This window comes from Manacus candei, unplaced genomic scaffold (genome assembly GCF_025592945.1).
Source record: "Manacus candei isolate 608988 ecotype Guabito, Panama unplaced genomic scaffold, ASM2559294v1 h1tg000014l, whole genome shotgun sequence".
In the NCBI taxonomy this organism is placed as follows: Eukaryota; Metazoa; Chordata; class Aves; order Passeriformes; family Pipridae; genus Manacus; species Manacus candei.
The window spans coordinates 74,262,776-74,281,853 of record NW_026138062.1 but is presented as its reverse complement, the minus strand read 5'-3'; the positions used below and the strand labels follow the sequence as shown (position 1 = coordinate 74,281,853).

At 49.8% G+C, this 19,078-nt stretch overlaps 2 protein-coding genes across 4 annotated transcripts in view; both read left to right on the top strand.

Annotated features, from left to right (window-relative positions):
• BCL9 (BCL9 transcription coactivator) overlaps positions 1 to 19,078 on the top strand; it is a 59,708-nt gene that overhangs the window by 18,189 nt on the left and 22,441 nt on the right. The window lies entirely within an intron of this gene.
• On the top strand, positions 10,045 to 11,357 carry LOC127467097 (uncharacterized). The gene is made up of 2 exons (XM_051778640.1): positions 10,045 to 10,574; positions 10,797 to 11,357. The coding sequence occupies exons 1-2, from the start codon at positions 10,140 to 10,142 to the stop codon at positions 11,280 to 11,282; spliced, it is 921 nt and encodes a 306-aa protein (XP_051634600.1). The 5' UTR covers positions 10,045 to 10,139; the 3' UTR covers positions 11,283 to 11,357.

Here is a 19,078-nt window from a genome sequence, read left to right as displayed (position 1 = left end):
CTTAAATGTAAAGGAAAACAAGCTGTAGGATGGGAAGGTGAAGAAGAAACTGGAGTGGTAAACAGCTGAAATTGTAAGGTCATTTGGGTTTGGTATAAGCATTTTATTTGTCAAACTCATCCTTGTGGTTATTAGAGTAGGGAATGGGAGAGTTTCTTTTTGGAGGGGGCAGAGGACTCAGCAGGGAGGCTGGGAATGCTGGCACAGCACAGATCCTAGAGGAGAGAGGTACCACTGCCCTTTCAAGGAGCAGGCTGATGTCCACCAGCCATTGCTGTGCCCCAGGATGAGGCCCTGGGGTCCGTGTTCTGCTGGTGGGTGACAGAGCTTGGTGACAGCCAGCTGAAGGTGTGGGTTCAGTCATCTACTGGTGGATCATATGTGTAAGATGTTGAAGACTTGGATTCAGACCTTAAAGCATCTGGCTTATGGAATTTGGCTTTGTTTACTGTAGTGTTATAGCCTTAGGGCCACAGAAAGTGCAGCTTTATTGAAATCATTGGAGTTGTTCTTGCTTATGGCAGCAGGGAGCTGGGGACATGTTTTTTTGGAACGTGTTGCCAGGAACATAAACCCTTTTCTTTGGGAGATGCTTTGTAAAGATGACTAAAGTAAGTGCCTGGGAAACATTGTCTCAATGGAAACAAGACATGGAAATGATCAGGTCTGGGAACGATCTTATTTCTTCCCCACATCTGTGACTTTCAGAGTCCACCATCCTAAGGCTCAGTCCTTCTCTCCTTCCTCATTACCATCAGATATTAGGTTTTAACATCATGTACACCACCAAGAGCAGGAACACCGTGGGAGACACTGCAGTTGCTGCACATGGGGGAAATAGGGACTTGGAAGAGGAAGCCAGCTGATCTGCATGGGACCCAGGCAGGCTGAAGTTGTGTCACTGGACAGAGCAGCAGCAGTCTTTGTTATCTGATTCTTAAGTAGAAGGTATCTGTGCCTCAGCATTTAAATGTTTACATGAGATTCTTGCTACAGTCTTTGATGCTGGATCCTCATATAAAAGCAATGACCAAAAATACAAGTGGTTCTTAAAGACTGTACACAGAGTATTAACTGCATTTCTTGCATGCTGCTCGATGGACTGCTGGCATTCATTTTGTCTTGGTTTGACAGAGAGGACAGGCAAAAGGTGCAGGCTGTGGGTAGGGAACAGCCTGTGTTGTAAGCAAGGCAAGGCACAGGGAGTGTCCCATCAGAGTTACGTTACCGAGGCAGGTCCCCTAAACAGCACCATCTCACATGTTAAATGGATGCTCTGAAATATAATGGAAATATAGATGGAAAAGAAGCATGCTGCCCTAGGTGTCTCTCAGGATCTGCAAGGCAGGTATTGTCAGCAGATGTATTCATGCTGGGGAGTAAAATGGTGTGATTTAAAATAAGCTGGCAGATTTTGTGCTCAGATGGACTAGGAACATTCACACAGTCTGTTATTGCAGTTCAGCTGTGAGAGGCCAACACCGTTAGTGGAGAGGGACTAGCAAAATGTTTGGGCAGAAGTATGTCCAGTCGTGACATCTGTTGCTAAAGTTGTTCACAGTTTGCACCATAAAAGTGCATAAGTAAAAATGCAGAAGACGAAGCATTTATACAGCTAGGCCAAAACTGCTGAGTGCCCTGTAATGATGAAGAGTCCTGTTTTCGTTGATATCATCCTCTCTCATCTGGGACCCTGCAGATCTGAAAGCCAACGATGATTACTGCAGAAGAAAGTCAGCACCACACTGATGATAAGCCAAAGTCTAAACTAAGAAGCAAGGGGTGAGATCTGCTTGTTTTCTGTGGAGGGATCTCACTGTTTTATGTAATCTTTGCATAGCACCTGTAAATCAGTGACTGGTACTTTTGAAATGTATTTCTTTCATCAAAAGCTATTTGAAACAACAGGTAGCACCTATCCATTCAGTCTAAACTCCCTTGACATTTTTAAATGACAGATAATGAAAACTGTCTTCATTATAACTCAGGCAATTTCATCAGACTGTCACTGGCAAACAATGGCAAACTAGAGACTGAACAACCCTCAACTCTACTCTCCCGGGTACCTGTGTGAGAGTACCGGGTGTCTTTTCCACAGCTTCTAGGAAAACAAAAGGTGATTTGTCAGCTGGGAAGGGTTCTGCTATGCGAGGCACTAGAGGTCAACAGGAACATGTTAAAACCTGTCTGAAAGCCAGTGGTCAGATGGCATAAAAATGGAGCACAAATGCGAGAATGATCATGAGTGAGAGACATGGCTTTTCTAACCGAGCGCTGAGTTCTGCACTGCCTTCAGTTTATGAATGGATTTGAAGCGTGGTGCCAAACAGACCATATTGCAGTTGTCTAATCCTTAGGTGACAGAGGCAGGCATGAGCGTAGGCAGAGCTGCATCCAAGAGGACTCATCAGAACAGCCCAGTCAGCCTGGCATTATTGCTACCTGATCTGTGGGAATTGGTCCAGGCCCTGGATCTGAGCTGCCGCAGGGAAACCTGGTTGAAGGAGCAGCTGTTGGGGTATGGTGCTGGCTTATCTTACCCTAACTGTCTCTTCCCAGCCAACTTTGCTGAAGGGTTGCCTGGGCTGAGCATCAGTCACCCAGGTCCTTTCCCCCTTGCCCCCCTTCCTCCCCCCAAATGGATAGCCTTAACCAAGCTACCCCCCACAGTTAAATTAAAGGGAGAGTGAGAGCAGAAGGGGCATTCCACAATAAAACATCATTTACACGAGATGGCCACAGTATGGAAGAGGCTAGCGGGGAGTGAATTATAGGGGTCCAGAGAAGAGAGAGGCTGTGGCAGAGAGAGGGTCATTATTGGAGAACACAGGGAGCAAAATGATGGAGGTGAGGGTGTAGATAAACAGTTAGAAATGGCTGCAGTGGTGCGATTTGGGAGGAAAATCAGTCACTACTTCAGTCACCAGTTTAGGGAGCTGAGTGGTAAATTACAGGCAGGTTAGGACTCCAAGAACATCCGTGACCCTGTGAAATGCTGGAGACAGAAAAGTTGCAGTAACAGTGAGTAAGACTCAGATCTCATCTAACTGAGCATGAGTATCTCAAGGTGAAATAACAGAAGGAGAGGAGGCGGGAATATTGATTTCTGCCTCACAAAACAGACAACAACGCCTACTTTTTCATAGCAAGAGTTTAACCATTCGCTTTAATGGGCTAGTCTGTGGTACAGTGGGGGCTTGGTTTCTTTGTGCTCAGTCTAGAGGGAAATTCATGCTGAAGTTGGTTTTATTTTATTATAGCCTTGAAGGAGACACACGAGCAAAATGTTGCTCCCCAACACCTCTCTGCTGGCTGTAGGGGCAGCTGTAGCCCGTGAGCGTGACCCGCCTGTGTCGCTGCCCTGTTGTGCAGCAGGCGGGTACCCGGAGCAGCCGGATGCTGGAGGAGCAGCACTGGAAGGCACAAAAAGCCCGTTATGCCAAGAGAGCTGTTATGTGTGTTGGCAACAGATGATTTCTTCTGTCTGTCTGAGGGCAGACTTAGCTTCCTTCTATTTATTCTGTGAGAAGGATGCTCCTAATGAGAGGTGCTTTCTTCATCTGGTTATGTCTTTCTCAGAAATATTGCTTTGGGAATGGAATTTTGTTTGCTCGGTTTTACACCATGGAAGTACAAACATGTGTGCCCTGGCACTGTGGGGCAGGCAGTGCAGAGAATGTGGCTGTGTGGCTATCCAATGGGGCTTGTTGTCTTGTACCAGGCTCAGCAGGTGGCTGAGTGGAAGCAGGAGGTGAGTTTGGGAATTTTGTGAGCTGCTGCCATGTCTGTTCTCATTGATGTTAAAGATGGCCATACACATACAAAGGGAGTGTAAAGTCATGGCTGAGAATCTTAAAAGGCTGAAGGGTCAGGCATTTCCACAGACAAATCTCCTGGCAGGACCACAGCACTCAGTGTGTGTTAGCAGTTCCCTGTAAAACATGGGGACAGTGTGGTGGAAGCAGTGTTTCTGGGCAATCACTGATTTGGGAGTCTTCTGCATGCCAAAATTTTCCACCTTTGTTTAGTATGAATTCATATTTTTTCATGTGTTGCATGAGCATATGTTTCCCCAGATTCTGTTTACCTGATTTCCCTTCTGAATCAGTATCTGTTCTCTCCTTCTTTTTCTCCCTTTTTTTTTAATCATAGGAGATAGAGCTGAGCATTTATCTCTGTGGCTGCATGGTATTTGCCTCATACCTGCTTATTGACTTGAGAGATGACTTTCTAAATAGGGCAAGAGCTTCCGGCAACTGGAATGTTATATATAATACGTGGGATTTGTTCATCACCCCAGAGTTTTGATGGGGCATAACGTCTTGAAGGGTGGCAGATGAACAGTAGGGCTCTCTGGAGATCCAGAAGAGATCCATAGGCACACTCCCATGCTCCAGCCCAAGCTTGATTAAGGCTCAGATTGTTTGGATGTTCATGTGAACAGGAAAACGCAACATCAACTGTTTCTCTCTCTCCAGTGCAGACAGGAAAGTGAGAGAAAGGCCTTTCTTGCCCGGGTGAGTTTGCCATCATCTGTACACTGTTGCCTTAGGGTGATGCTGTGCAGCCAGTGCTGGTCTGATCCATCAGCCAGTCTCTTTCCCAACACAGCTCTGTGCCCTGTGCAGCCAGCTGGGCAGTAGTCATTGCTGTAGGTGAGCTACAGGTTGTCTTGTGCCAGCAGTGGTGGGGGTTTGTGTATGTGTTTTTGAGAGGGATGTGTGTGAGTGTGGATCCTGACATTGATATGGAAATACGTGCATTTCCCTCCTCTGTGAAGTCCCACACATGTTGGGGTGCAGAGGGACTGTTCACCCGAACCATGTTAAGAATGTTCTCTGGTGGTTTTTGCAGGACTGAGGTTCAGCAAAACTGAGGAGACTCAGGATAATGTCTAATACCAAAAGACGCCGAACAAGAAAGCCACAACAATCTCTCCCCCTCCCCCAGGCCTGATTTCCTAATCTTTTAGGAATGATTTACAATAAATAAAAGACTTTCTGAAAGAAGGTTTTTTTTTCCAAGTTAACAATGGATGTTAAACTACCCCTCCCTGTGGCCCTTTCCCATCTCTTTCACATTGTCCAGCTTTAGACTTCATCCTGCAGCAAGATTCATGAAGGCAGCTCCCCCGTGCCCATGCAGAGAGATCACGGCGGTATGCAAACCATAATCACCTGGATTCCTTACAGAAATGGGTTGTTTCCTTTCGAGAAGGCTCATTAGAGCATGCAGCCCTGTAAAACTCAAAGCCGGTAAGAAAATGGTTTCATACAGCCTGATCTCTCTCTTGTCCTGCAGCTTCTCTGATTGTCTACACCAGAGCAAAAAAACCCAAAGCCTAAAGCAAACAAACAAAGCAAAACATCCTCCTAATGGTGTGTGTGCTTCACTTCCAACAGTGACGGTGTTTTACACCCACTTTGCTCAGGTGTACATGAATGCAGTTTGGGAGGCACTATAGAGAGCAAAGCTCTTAAGGAGTTAGTGGAGCTTCCCTGCTGGAAGGTTATAATTGCACTGAAAGAGGGAAATCTTGCCTCAGCAGACAGGAAATATGTGGTGCAATTTAAGCACAGAGTTGCTGGAGATAAAATAGCCCATAAACTGGAAAAAAAAAATAACGTAGGGAACATTTTGCATGGCCCAAATGTGCCATGTCAAAGCTAATAGCGAGGGATCCTGTGACTGCAGGAGCAGCAACGTACTGGCTACAGATGCACATGGTGATGACAGCCTTTACCTGCAAGGAGGAGTGCACGTCCCTGATCCTGGGTAAAACACTCTTCTTACTGGTGACGGCTTTTCTCGAGGCAAGGTTTTTAAGTTTTAATGACTGAAAAGGCCCAATCTGCTGTTTCATTTGGGGTGAAACTTGTTTCATGTGGAATGACTGTGTGGTTGGAGAAGGTTCCGCTTCAGAGAGTGGATGCTGAGGAGCAGGGTGTAACTTCAGAAGAGGGTAATGCCTCCAGCCTTCACAAGCTAAGGCTCCGTGTCGCCATTTCGCCTTCCCTCAATCCCATCTTCAAAATTCCTGTTCCTCAGATGTTTCCACCTCCTCCAGTTGTGCCAGTTCAGGCGCTTGTGGGGATGAAATCTGCATCAGAGCTGGTCTGGCCTTAAGGATTTGTCCTTCTTAGTAGGGCTTTTAAAAAAGAGTTGGATTGTTTAAGCAGCTCACCTGTGAGTGTAGCTACACGAATAGTTTAGCTGGCACAAGTGAGCGGCAATAACTGAGAGAGCATGGCAGGATCCTCTAAAACTGGGTCTGCTGCAGATGGAATAGTGAAACAGAGCCACAGCCCTACACGCTCTCAGTGTTATTTGCATGAGTAGCTCCATTATGCTTCAGTGGGACTCTACTTACACATGTAAAATTAAGTGTTTGCAGGGCTGGGCCCTTAAAGAGAATAAAAGCTGCGATTGGGGTGTGCCATTCTCTGAACCATGTGCAGAAAGTGTCATGCAAATCTATTTAGCTGGCTGGGCTATCTTGTCTGCTCCACAGCACTGGAGCTCCTGTGGCAACTTTCCTTAGGATTGGTTTGCTCTAATGGAAGAGGACCCTGCTTTTGAATAGACGGGCCGATCTCCTGTCCTTGCTGCAGACAGGGAAGTTGTGAGGAGAGCGCACACAGTGTGGTGAGAGCTGTAATGTTTCCAAGATGTTCTTGGATTTGCCAGAGTGCTCTAAAGAGCCGGGACAGCTGGCTTCTCTGGGGCAGCTTTTATGAGGTTGGACAAGGGAGGGCAAGGCCCCAAAACGGGGGGCTGCTCTCGAGGCTGGCACTGACCGTCCCACCGTCTGGGGGGGCTCTGCTACCTGAAATGCTGACTTACAACCTGTCTTGGCAGTTAAGATCATTTGGGAGCCTCTTGTTGTCAGTTCCCATGGTAAAACCCTTCAAGAACAGCAGGAGGGAGGGATTTCTCAGCTGAGAATTCCTGCCTAGGGAATTCACTGCCGTGGCGGATTCCCAAAGGTGGTGGGTGAAGTAGCGACTTAACTATGGAGAGTGAAGCAAAACACCTTGATAGCTGCTCTCCGGAGCCCCAAAGAGAGGAAGGAAGAGACTTAAAGCCGTTGGAGGGGAGAGGCTTGGTGTGGTTATTTGAGACCGCTGCCTGCAGAGTTGCACAGTCATTTATAACTGTTTGAAATGTGGGGGGATGGGGTCGGGGGGATGGGAGGGGAGTCGGAGGAACCGCAGCATCTGCAAACTAGTAGCATTTTGTGCTCCTTTTCCCCGGTCTGACTCCTCAAGGGACAAGACAGCGAAGTACTGGTCAGAGGAGAGAGGAGAACAAAAAAGGCAGTCCCGCTATCACCTCGTATTTTATCGCTGCTGTCGCATGTGTTGGGATCGAAGGACGGGGTAGGATTTTCAAAGGTACCTTTGGAAAATGGAAGTTGGGTTGCCTGGCTTCCTTAGGCTCTCCCTAGAAAAGTCCCAGCCTCTACTGCCCAGGTGAAACAAACCTCCTTTTAAGCAAAGCACGACGGGTTCCTGGTGTCGAGGAGAGCCAGACCGGGTCTTCTGTCTGAGGCACTGTGAGGCACATCTCTTCCTTACACCTTGCTGGTCTGCTCTGCAGTGCTGCAGCCTTTCCTGGCCTCATCCCACTAGGAGGGGAGCAATAGTGGGTGTTACATTTTGTGGGGCATATCAGTGTAAAAACAGAGGGGGTTTGTACGTCAGGTATGAAAGGGTTTGTGGAACCGATGGCAGCAAAGGTGGTGGTTCCAGTGGAGCCGATCAGTTGGGTTTCACAGCCAACACTTCAGCTGAAGAAGGTGCTGCCGGGATCACTGGAAAGGTGCAGGTGGGGCTGGTGTCAGTAGGGGAGGTGGAAAGACTCGTCAGAGACCACAGGTTTTCACCTTCGGGGGTAGTGGATCCTGGGAACTTGTAGCCCCAGGGACTTGTCTGGAAAAGGTGTGAGTGGGCTGAAAGTCTTTTCAGCGGGAACTGCTTCGTGTCTCCGATCTGCAAATCAGAAGGGACTGAAACCCCACTCTTAGGGAGTATCCCCCTCAAGGAAAAGTATCTGAGGAAGAGGTGATAATTCCTACTCAGGGAGCTGTAAAGAGTTCTTTAACAGTGTTTCCATGCGGGCATGGACAAGGGGAGGAGAAGAGCAGGGCAAAAAGTGTAAAAGCCCCTTAGGGGTGGGAAGCTGAGCAGAGAGAGGAGGTGCTTTTATCTGCCAGAGCAACGCCCAGTGTGAACGGTTGCGCTGAAAGGGTCTTCTTCCGAAGAGCTGGGTTATTTAAAAGTGGGAGTTGGGCAGGGTGGGAGTCGGACAAAGAATGGGTCGTTTGAGGATAAAGGGAGAGGGAGGACACACTGCATTTCTGTTCACTGGTGGTGTATTGGGCAAACAGGTTATTCAGGCATCGCGGATATGCAAAGCTGATCAGCTGGCTCTCTCTGCTCGGTGGGTCCCTGCATCGGTGTGCTTGGAAAGGCTCTTCCTCGCAGCCCGCGAGATCGCCCATTTTAAGAACATTTTTGTGGAGGTGAAGGAGGGAGGATTAGTGGATGTTGAAAGCCCTCTTTTCACAGAGTAAATCTCGGTCTGAAAAGGGCGGGGGATTGCTGCAAATCTTCAAAACTCCTCGCTGCCAGTTCGAAACCGAACCACATTTGATGTCTAATCCCCCGAAGACACGGAGCGTTTGTCCAGGATGGGGCCCTTGAGCGTTTTTAGGAGTTGATAGGTTGTGTCTGTTTGCCATTACTGCCTGGTCCCTCCCTGCTCAGCTCCGGGCTGCTGCTTAACCCGGTGCTTTCTCCCACCAGAGAAAACAGCCCAGGGATCTCCCCGCCGGTGGGTGCTCTGAGCCGGGGGGTTGCTCAGCAAGGAGCTGCTTCTCCTCCCTCACGCTCTCATCCCGCCTCCCTCACGGACGTGTGTGGAGAGGGGACATGTGCCAGCGGCACCTCCGGCCGGTTTCTCCCCGCGATTCCCGGGGCGTGGAACCCCCCCCGCACGGGCGGCAGGCGGAGGCTGGCGGGGTGGGGGTGCGGGGGGAGCCGGTGCCGCGGAGGAGGGCGGGCCGGGGCACCCGCCATCCCTCATCCCAAATCCCCACATCCCGCATCCCCCCGGCGGTGGGGGGGGCCGGGAGGGGGGAGCACGCGCCGCCCCTCAGGGGCCCCGCGCGCCGTTTCCGTTACGGGGGTGCCGCCGCCGGTGGGGGGGGGGGGCAGGGCGGGCCCCCGCGCGCGCCGCCTCAGGGGGTGGGGGGAGCGCGGGGAGGGAGGAGGGTCCGTCCCCGGCCCGCACCGGGGGGCGCCTCCCCTGCGGCACCGGGGCGGGCACCGGGGGCACGGGGAACGGGGAGGGGGGGAGGGCGACTCTCGCTGAGGGGAGTTGTGGGGGGGGGGGCCTTTAAGAAGTGCCTGGGGCGCGCGGTCTCTTTAAAAGGGGAGAGGGGGCGTGGCCGCCGCGGGGCGGGAGGACGGGCTATGCTAATGAGCGGGGCGGGGCCTCGCTGCCTCCCCGGGAGAGGAGGGGGGTCCTGTCCCTTTAAGGGCCCGGCTGGTACCACCGGGCGGGCGGAGGGGGAAGGGACAGAGGCCCCGCCCACCGGCCGGGGCTGGGCTGTGGGGGGGTGCCGGGCGATACCAAGTGCGCGGCGCGGGGAGTGAGAGGCGGTCCCGCCGCCGACCGAGGGAGTAGCGGACGGTACCATTGCCGGGGCGGGGCGCGCGCGACGGGCGGTACCATTCCCCTCTCCGCGGGTTGCGGGACGCGGCGGGAGCGGGGGGGGGAGCGAGAGGGGCGGGAGGGGGGGGAAGAACCGGTGAAGGCGGGGGGGGGGAGCGGGGAGGGGGGAGCGGGCGCGAGGGGCTGCGCTGGGCGGTACCAAGTGCGCGGGGCGCGGGGGGGGAGGCGCCGCCGCCGGCGGACAATGGAGCCTGTGTGTGTGTGCGGGAGGGGGACGGAGCCGCCGCGCCGCCCCCGCCGGCCCCGCGCTGAGCGCCGTGAGTGCGGGCAGGGAGCCCGGCACCGGCACCCGCACCGAGCGCGGGAGTTACGGGGGGCGGAGGGCAGGGGGGGACGGAGGTGCCCCGGAGGAGCGGGAGAGGAGGGATCGGGGGTGCCCGGGGGATGCGCTGCGTGGAGGGATGTGTGGGGAGCAGGGAATGTGCTCCATGGGATGTGTGGGGAGCGTGGGATGTGCTGGGAGCTGTGCCCCGTGGAGGGGTCTGTGGGGAGCGGGGGATGTGCTCCATGGAGGGATCTGTGGGGAGCAGGGGATGCTCCAGGAGCTGTGCCCCATGAGGTGTGTGGGGAGCAGGGAACGTGCTCCATGGGAGGTGTGGGGAGCACGGTGTGCTCTAGGAGCCGTGTTCCATGGGGTGTGTGGGGAGCAGGGAATGTGCTCCATGGAGGGATCTGTGGGGAGCAGGGAATGTGCTCCATGGAGGGATCTGTGGGGAGCAGGGAATGTGCTCCATGGAGGGATCTGTGGGGAGCAGGGAATGTGCTCCATGGAGGGATGTGTGAGGAGCATGGAATGTGCTCCATGGAGGGATGGATGTGTGGGGAACAGGGAATGTGTTCTATGGGATCTGTGTTCCATGGAGGGATGTGTGGGGAGCAGGGAATGTGCTCCATGGAGGGATGTGTGGAGAGCAGGGAATGTGCTCCATGGAGGGATGTGTGGAGAGCAGGGAATGTGCTCCATGGGATGTGTGGGGAGCAGGGGCTGTGCTCCATGAGATCTGTGGGGAGCAGGGGCTGTGCTCCATGGGATGTGTGGGGAGCATGGGACTCTCTAGGAGCTGTGTTCCATGGGGTGTGTGGGGAGCAGGGAATGTGCTCCATGGGATGTGTGGGGAGCAGGAGATGTGTCCCGTGGAGGGATCGGTGGGGAGCAGGGAATGCTCCAGGAGGTGTGCCCCATGAGGTGTGTGGGGAGCATGGGATGTGCTGAGAGCTGTGCTCCGTGGAGGGAAGTGTGGGGTGCAGGGGATGTGTTCCATGGGACTCCCTTCCTTTTCCTCCACCCCCCCTGCGCCCCTGGAGCAAGGGATGTGCTCCATGGAGGGATGGGTGGAAAGCAGGGAGTGCTCCAGGAGCTGTGTCCCATGAGATGTGTGGGGAGCAGGGGATGCTCTGGGAGCTGTGCTCCATGGAGGGATCTGTGGGGGAGCAGGGGATGTGCTCCATGGGATGTGTGTGGCACAGGGGATGCCCTGGGAACTGTGCTTCACGGTGGGATGTGTGAGGTGCAGGGGAAGTGCTCCATTGGATGTGCTCCATAGGATGTATGGGGAGCTCAGGATACCTGGGAGCTGTGCTCCATGGAGGGATGTGTGGGGCACAGGGAATGCTCTTGGAGCTGTGCTCCATGGGATGATTGAGGTGCAGAGGATGCCCTGGGAGCTGTGCTCCATGGAATGATGTGTGGGGCACAGGGAATGCTCTTGGAGCTGTGCTCCATGGGATGATTAGGGTGCTTTGGCATGCACAGGCAGCCCTGGAGGCTGTGCCCTGTGGAGGGGCACATGGAATGCTCTGCCCTGCATTGTGCAGGGGATGCCCTGGGGGCTGTGCTGTATGGAGGAATGTGTGGGATGCTCCTACTTGCAGGGGATGCCAGAGGGGATTTGACGTGGGAAGGGGTGTGTGGGTTGTCCTGGGTTGCTGTGTGGTGCATGGGATGCCCCAAGAGCTGTGCTTCGTGGAGGGATGTGTGGGGTGCTCGGGGGTGCACTGGGTGCCCATGTGGCTGGGCTGTGCTGGGGGCACTGGGTGTCCCCATGGCTGTGGGGTGGCACTGGGGTGTGCTCTGGAGGCCAGGCTGGTGTGTGGGGTGCTCTGAGGTTTGTGGGATGCCCTCAGGGCCGTGCCGTGGAAAAGGACGGTGTTGGGTGGATTAGAGAGGTGACTCTGGGGTTCCAATCCCAGTGAGGGGCTGGGACATGGGATGGGAGGGGCTGCAGCACCAGGGCAGGGCTGTTGGGCTGGGAGTGAGAAGTGTCCTAGGAGAAAGAAGGTGGAGTAAATGGGGTGTTAGCTGCAGGTGTGAACTCTGCAGTGGAGCTGGAGCGAGGGACTGGGGCACAGAGGTCTGTGGAAGGGATGTAGGGATTGGAATAAAAGGTGGAACAGGCAGTGATGGGGTGGGAGATAGTGTGTGGGACATCAGATCATCTGGGATGTGTTGTGAGGAAGGGATGGGGGGCTTTGCAGGAAATACTGGGTGTCTGCAGGAAAAGAGGAAGAGGTGGATGAAGCAATGTGGAGTATGAGGTCTGCTGGGGAGAACTGGGTTGATACATGAGGGGATGGATGTGGTGATGAAAGGATGTGAGGAGCTGGGACTTGAGTCACTGGGAGAAAGGGATATGGGAGTGGGATTGTGGTATGGGGAGGCATTGGGAGCCAGAATATGGGGTGGGCAGGAAGTGCTTTCAGCATGGGGGAGGTGGTGCAAGTGGTCACGAGGGAAACTGTAGGGCTCCAGAGCTGGGAAAGCAGTGTAGGTAGTTCAGGAGAGCAGGAATCCAGGGAAGCTGAGCATGTAGTGTTGGACTGGTATGTGGGATAGCTGTGCAAGAGGAGTTTGTGGGATACCAGGAGTGTGGGAGGGGATCTTGTATATAGGGATTGTGGGGAGGAGCAGTATCTGACAAGGCAGGGGCAGTGTGTTTATTTGGAAGTATTCCTGCTAGGTAGAGGAGAGGCATTTTGTGTGTGTGTGTGTGAGAGAGAGGCAGTCTGTGCCATGGCTGGCTGCAGAGGGGGATGAGAAAGGCTAAATCTGTAGAAACACTGCAAGTTCATGAGGCCAAGGGTTGGATGATGAGGAGAAACGAACACTGAAGACCCCAAATGCTCAGGGAAATGATGGGACAGGCAGATGCAGGAAGGAAACAAGGCTCCACCTCTACGATGAGCGAGAGCACCCTGGTCTTCTGTGTAGTCCAACTTTCTGTTGCTGAGGTCTCAGTGTAGGTGGTGGAATGATGGGACTGGAAAGGCCTCTGCTGATGGAGTGTTTGGGATGTGGAAGGTGGATGTTGCTTGTGGAGGGGAGACGAAGCGCGAGGACACAGATGGGAGGAATCCGATGTGACAGTCAACTGTGGGTTGCTATTTGGATATAAAAAAATTAGGGTGGGATGATGACATGATTAGTGGCTTGATAGTAAACTACATGAGAAATCAGGAAATTGTCATGCAGCAAAGAAAGAAAGTAAGTAAAAAAGAAGTGTTAGTAGGGAGGTGCTTGTGGAAGGGTTCAAAGCCACCGATGTGAAAGGGAAGATGCTTTTACTCTCCAGATGCCAAACCTAACTTGGACTCTGAAACTGGTCTGGAAATGACCATGAACCTCAGTTTTGGGGGAGAGGAACATCAAGTCTTGTAGCTCTAACCTGGTAAAGTAACACCACCTTGGTCTGGGCAGAGAAGAAAGGGTTGTGCCAGGTCGAGTTTGTCTCACAAAGCCTCCCTGTTAGTGACTGGTTGTTCTACTGTCAAAACACAGTTTGAGGAAGTGGGGGAGACAGTTATTCCAGTTTTTAGGGGTTCCAGTAACATTTTTTTCCTTGAAAGTGTTTTGTCCTCGATTTCTCTGTGAAAAGCCCACACAGACATCATAGGATGCTCTAAGCATCCTTAAGTGCATCAAGCTTTAAAAGCATGAGGAGAAAAAGTGATGTAGATTTTTTTTCTTCTGTTTTGTTGGGTTATTTGGTCAGTGATTGCTCAAAACATTTTAAAAACAAATGTTGGAAAGCTAGGCAAGGCATTACATCGAATAAAAGGGTATGGAATGAAAGAATTAACATACCTAAACAGCTTTATTCCCACTTCTTTTTGTTTACCCCTCCGCTGCTTCGTATGAGGTCTTGTCGTGCCTGATTTCTGCCTGCAGTGGGGTGTTACAGGTGTTGGACTGGTGAAGTTAAACAGGGGCACACACAGTCGTGGTGTGTTCATCCTGTGGCAGTGGAGCTGTGCATCCCATAGCAGAGGCATCTGCTTTCTCCCCTGAATTACAAGGGTTGCTTTGGTGAGGTTTTATAGCCATTTTGGACAAGCTGGCATGATGACTCTGTTGTGCGGTGTGGATTTTTTTTTTCTTTTAACAGTGATCTCCAAAGAGATTATTTTTAATGAATGTGTCCTTTTTTTTCTTACTCAGAGCATAAAAATGGCTCAAGGGCTCATATTCTTTCCCTTTCTCCCTTGCTGGCCTCTCCTCAAACAACAAAAGAAAGGCATCTTTCTTTTTTTAACTTGAAGTTAGCAACGATGTCAGTTTTGGGATTTGGTAATTTTCTCAGTGGGGCGAGTACGGTTTTGTTTTGTTGGGTTTTGTTTTTTTTTTTTTTTTAATCTGGGTTTTTTTGGGTCGGGTTTTTATTGTGGAGAGGGGTCTGGGGATCTTGGGTCTCACTGCACTTGCGTGAACTCTTAACACCTTAATTGAAGGGGTGGAGATGCTGAATCACTAACAAAGACCTCCTTTATCCAAAATGTTAATCAATCATTGACGTTAAATAAGTGTGAACAAAACCAAGCAAAAAAACCCCCCACCCTAAACAAGTTTTTGTGTAAGTTCCACTCCCATTCAGCTGCTCATCTTTGGTCAGGTTAACATTCTTTTGGGGAACGTGTACTTGATTTTTGCAATGTTTGGTAAAAGTGCTGTTGCTGACTTCCCAGTGTGGTTTTCCCAATACAGATTATGAGCTCAGAGATCTAGTAAAGATGTTTTGGGAGAAATCGTGATCTGCTCTGGTGTGAGGGAGTAGCTGGGCTATGACAGTACCTTTGTGACCATCTTTTTGTAGCTGTTTGTTTTGGGAAGTTGTTTTGCTTTCCTCTCTTGTGATAAGTTAATTTGTTTATTGGTCAACACAGTCTTCTAAGCTAGGCAGGAACTGAATATTAATGTGAAAGAAAATAAATAGTTTCTGTTCATACAACCAGAAACTTTGTAGATCTCTTCTGTATATTGTGAGTACAAAGAGTGTGGACTCTTTCTTCCCTGTGTTTCCCCCTTCCAACCCCCCCATCTTGCATTTCATCTTTACAGTTCATGGCTTGGATTGTTTTCAGTTAGGGTCAGTCCACAGCCAGAGAAACTACATTTGTCACAAAATATCCAAATATAGAAACTAAGGCAACTATGAGCCACAAGGCCAAAATGTTCATATACAGCAGCTTTTCTAAGCAGTTTATACATTTGAGGTGGATAAGAATGGAGTGCCTTTGATCCATATTTGATAGCCATTCAGGCTTGTTGCTCTGTAACATGTTGTCTTCCCATACCTATTTCTACATGTTTCTTTCTAGATGTTTTTTTCCTCTGAGTTCCTGACGTGCTCTGTTGACTCTCTGGCCTTACAAACTGTGCCTTTGGCTTAGGAATTTTGTTGATCTTTTATAAATTCAATAGGAAAAGAAATCAAAACCTGACCAACAACAGCTTTATCCTGTGGAGCAATTTACACCCAAGTGAGTATTCAAACTAATTTCTGTCTTAAGTGTGAGCTGTGCTGTCTCACAGGGCTTCATCTCTGGTTTCTAGAAGTTTACCAGAATTTTTTCAGAGCAATGCAGGCAGCCTTCATAAAATCCTTCTAACTAGCTCGCGTGGCCTTGGACTTCACAGAAATCCCTGTACCTCGCTAAGTTCTGTGCTCTGTTTACATAGATATGAAGGCCTTTAACCCAGCAAGTTTTGCTGTGGGCTTGGATTTCCTGCTTACAAGCTCTGCTGGAGTCCCTGTAGTCTTCCTGCTGGCAAAGTCAAGGTGTTAACTCAGGTTTTCAGGGCAATTTGTGAATGGAAGGAGATTTCATTGCTGAGTTTTTGTCCAAGCACTGCTCTGCCTATTGGATTTAAAATAGCTTTCCCTCACACACCCTTACTTGTCTGATAGGGTTTTTTTTTGTTGTGTTTTAAAAGTTTAATCATTTTGGAGCTCGATCTCCTTTGTGGTAGGGACTACACAAGTCCAGAAGAACAGGAACCTTGTTTATGATTAGGAATTCCTGATAATGCCAAAGAACTTGAACAAAAAAAAAAAAAATCTATCTGTTGGGACATTTGTGAAGGGTTGCCTTTAAGACCCCTCCGGCTCACAATCGCTACTTAGCAAAAGTAGGTGACATTTTAATGTGCTGAATCCAAGTGAACTGTTGCAGTGTTGACTTTTAATTTATATCTTTGAAGAAGCAGGGCTGTGCTTTGTGGCTGCACCCTTACCTGTAGGGGCCTAGCACTTCTTTCAGTGCTAGAGCTGGCTTGTGAGGAGTCCCTGGTGCTTGCCCATTTTGACTCTGTGCCACCCTGCTGGTGCTGCTGCTGGAGCAGCTGGATGCTGAAAGGATCCAGGAATTGATCTGGATTATAAGTACCCTGGCAAAAAAAAAAAAAAAGATTATACTTAGCCTGCATCAGTTTGCCAAACTGGTTCACTGTTTGGCCACACAAGCAGTTGTATGGGCACATCAGACAGTGTGGTGCAGGGGTGGAAGTAAATATTGGTAGCAGCAGTTCTTTAAGCTGGCATTGCTGCCAAAAGGAGTGCTCATCTAGCTATACCCCAAGAGCCTGCTAAACTTGCTAAGTGTTTTTTTTACACCTGTTTGTTACAGCTTCCCTTGCCTGAGAACAGTTCCCTTCAGCTTACCTTGTTCTTTTTGCCAAAAATCATCTCTGAACATATAGGCAAGGTATCAAAAGAGAAACCCCTTTAAGGAGCTTTAAGCAGGGCAAAAAGAAGAGTATGGTGGTTTAGCTATGGAAAAGTTTCTGCTGTGTCAAGACTGCCTGATGATACAGAACATGCACTGTAAATTGACTATAGACTATTTAGTGTGGTTGCAATTAAGCAGTGAAACTCATGCTGTGAGAATCATCAGGAGCAAGAATTCAACAAGAGTTAAAAAGCATCAGATGTCTGTAGGAATATGAAGAATATTCAATTATCGTAATCAGTGACAGTAGAAATTTTGGAAGAGGTATTAAGCCTGTGGTCTAAACCTTGTTTTTTATTCTGCTCTGACAGATGTGCTTCTATATTGGGAAAGAGAGGGAGGGAATAGCTTGTTGTGCCTGGGTTTGCTGCAGGGTTCTCACACACTTCTCTGGAAACTTGATTGAGACCAGTGTCTGAGATGCGCCTTTCAGCTGCACAGGCTTCTGGTTGGATCGTGGTGAGCCATCCTGAAACCTGATCTGAGCTACCAGAGTGTGGCTATGGAGAGGTGAACTGCTGCTACCCAACTTTTCACATTTGCTTTGCTCCTCCTCCTGGGGTTGTTCTTACCTGCTCTTCGGCGGGGTCGGATCTGAGCGCTCTGGTTTTGATCTGCTTTGGCAACGCTCATTGAATTTATTTAAAGACTGTTATGAAATTTTTACTGTATCTGAAGAATGAATGTTATCTGTTTAGAACAGATAGACTTGCTCCAAGATTCCTTTGTTTTCGGACAGACTTAAAAGGAGAGGTGAGATTTTCCTTGTTTGGCCTCTGAGAAGGAGCTTGTGGAAAAGGGAAGGGAGATGAACAGTGGACTGTTTTTTAAAGCCTAGGTAGAATCAATGAAATCCTTTTGAAGGAAGGAATCTGGAAAGTATGCTTTATCAGTGACATGATTTCTCTCAGCAAAGCAGGGCTGAGAGGTGGTAGAGCAGTGTTCTCTGGGAGCTCACTGAAAATTGGGTGCTGTAGTCTTGAAAACAGTGTTGGTTTTAGGTGCTCCTTAGTGGTACAGTCTATGACAAAAAGAGTGCATGATATACACAATAATTTAGCTGCATATGGAATTGAGGGAGAGCTTAGTGTTTTCTGTTTTGAGTTCAGAGCAGTTGTTCAGGCACAGGTAACCACACAGCTGCCTGTCCAGCTCCTAGCATTTGCAGTTACTCTGAGCTGGTTGTCATTTTCTCATGCTCTCATGGCTGTTTGGCCTCTTAAGAAGGCAGAGCCACTGTGGTTTTGCTCCTTGGCTTTCTGGTGGGGCTGTCTGCATAGCAGCAGGGCAAGGGAGCTTTAAATCACTGACCCATCTTGTCACCTGATGGTCCCCGTGTGCCTGTTGTTGTCCTCTGTGCCTTCTGAACAAAGGGTGCAGATATCTGTTTTACCTTATCAGGGGGCAGCTGGGGCCCATGGGCTCTTTTATAACCAGGTTAGGTTGGATTTGGTGACGAACTTAAGGACAGAGCCTGTGATTTATCTACTTGACCATGTTACATATGCTCTACAAATTGCTTTAGGTCTGTGAGTCTGCTTGTGTATGCCGTGTCAGGCTATCTTTGCTACCTTTGCAGTGTGTACAGAGTTGTGAAGACCTGAACAAAAACTCTGGTTTAGTGGTTCATTGATAAAAACACTGGGTAGGAGCAGCACCAGACCATTTTTCAGGTGGCTCAGAGCTCTGCTTTCTGCATTTTCTGAACGGACTTCTTCAGGTGTCTTGATATCGCTGTTCCACTGCCTGTGAAATGGCAGTGTTTTATCTGTGTACCAATCTGGATTTGTTTGAGGGTTGATTAGAAATGTATTTGCAGTATAATATAAAACCAAGCCGTAGCCTGTTGAGGTGAGCGGCTGCAGCTTCAACAGTGGGAGCTGTTACAGTGGAGAGTTCAGGCAGTCCTGTGTATGGAGAAACTCCTCTCGGAACTTCTCCTAGTGGAATGGAAGTTTTCCACCACATTTGATATGTACGTGTGAGAAAGGAGTAAAGAACTTCAGGCCAAAATGACTTGACAGCTTGTTAGCAAGAAAACACTTTCTTCTGTCTCTTAAAAAAATATACATATGTATATATATATATATATATAAATTTTAACCTTCTTGTGGTTGGGGATAGAAGGTTGAAAGTGTCAGGCAGATAGCCACCATCCAGCAGAAATGCTCCTGAATGCTCTGGTGGAAGCTGGCTTTGATTTGACAGTTATGAGTCTTTGAAAGTAGCGCTCTGTTTATACAGCACAGTAAATACTTTGAAGTGCGTTAGGCTCTGCTGTACATGCGTGGCTAACTAGAAGAATATTAAATGCCTACATCTCGTGTCGAAGTGAGGG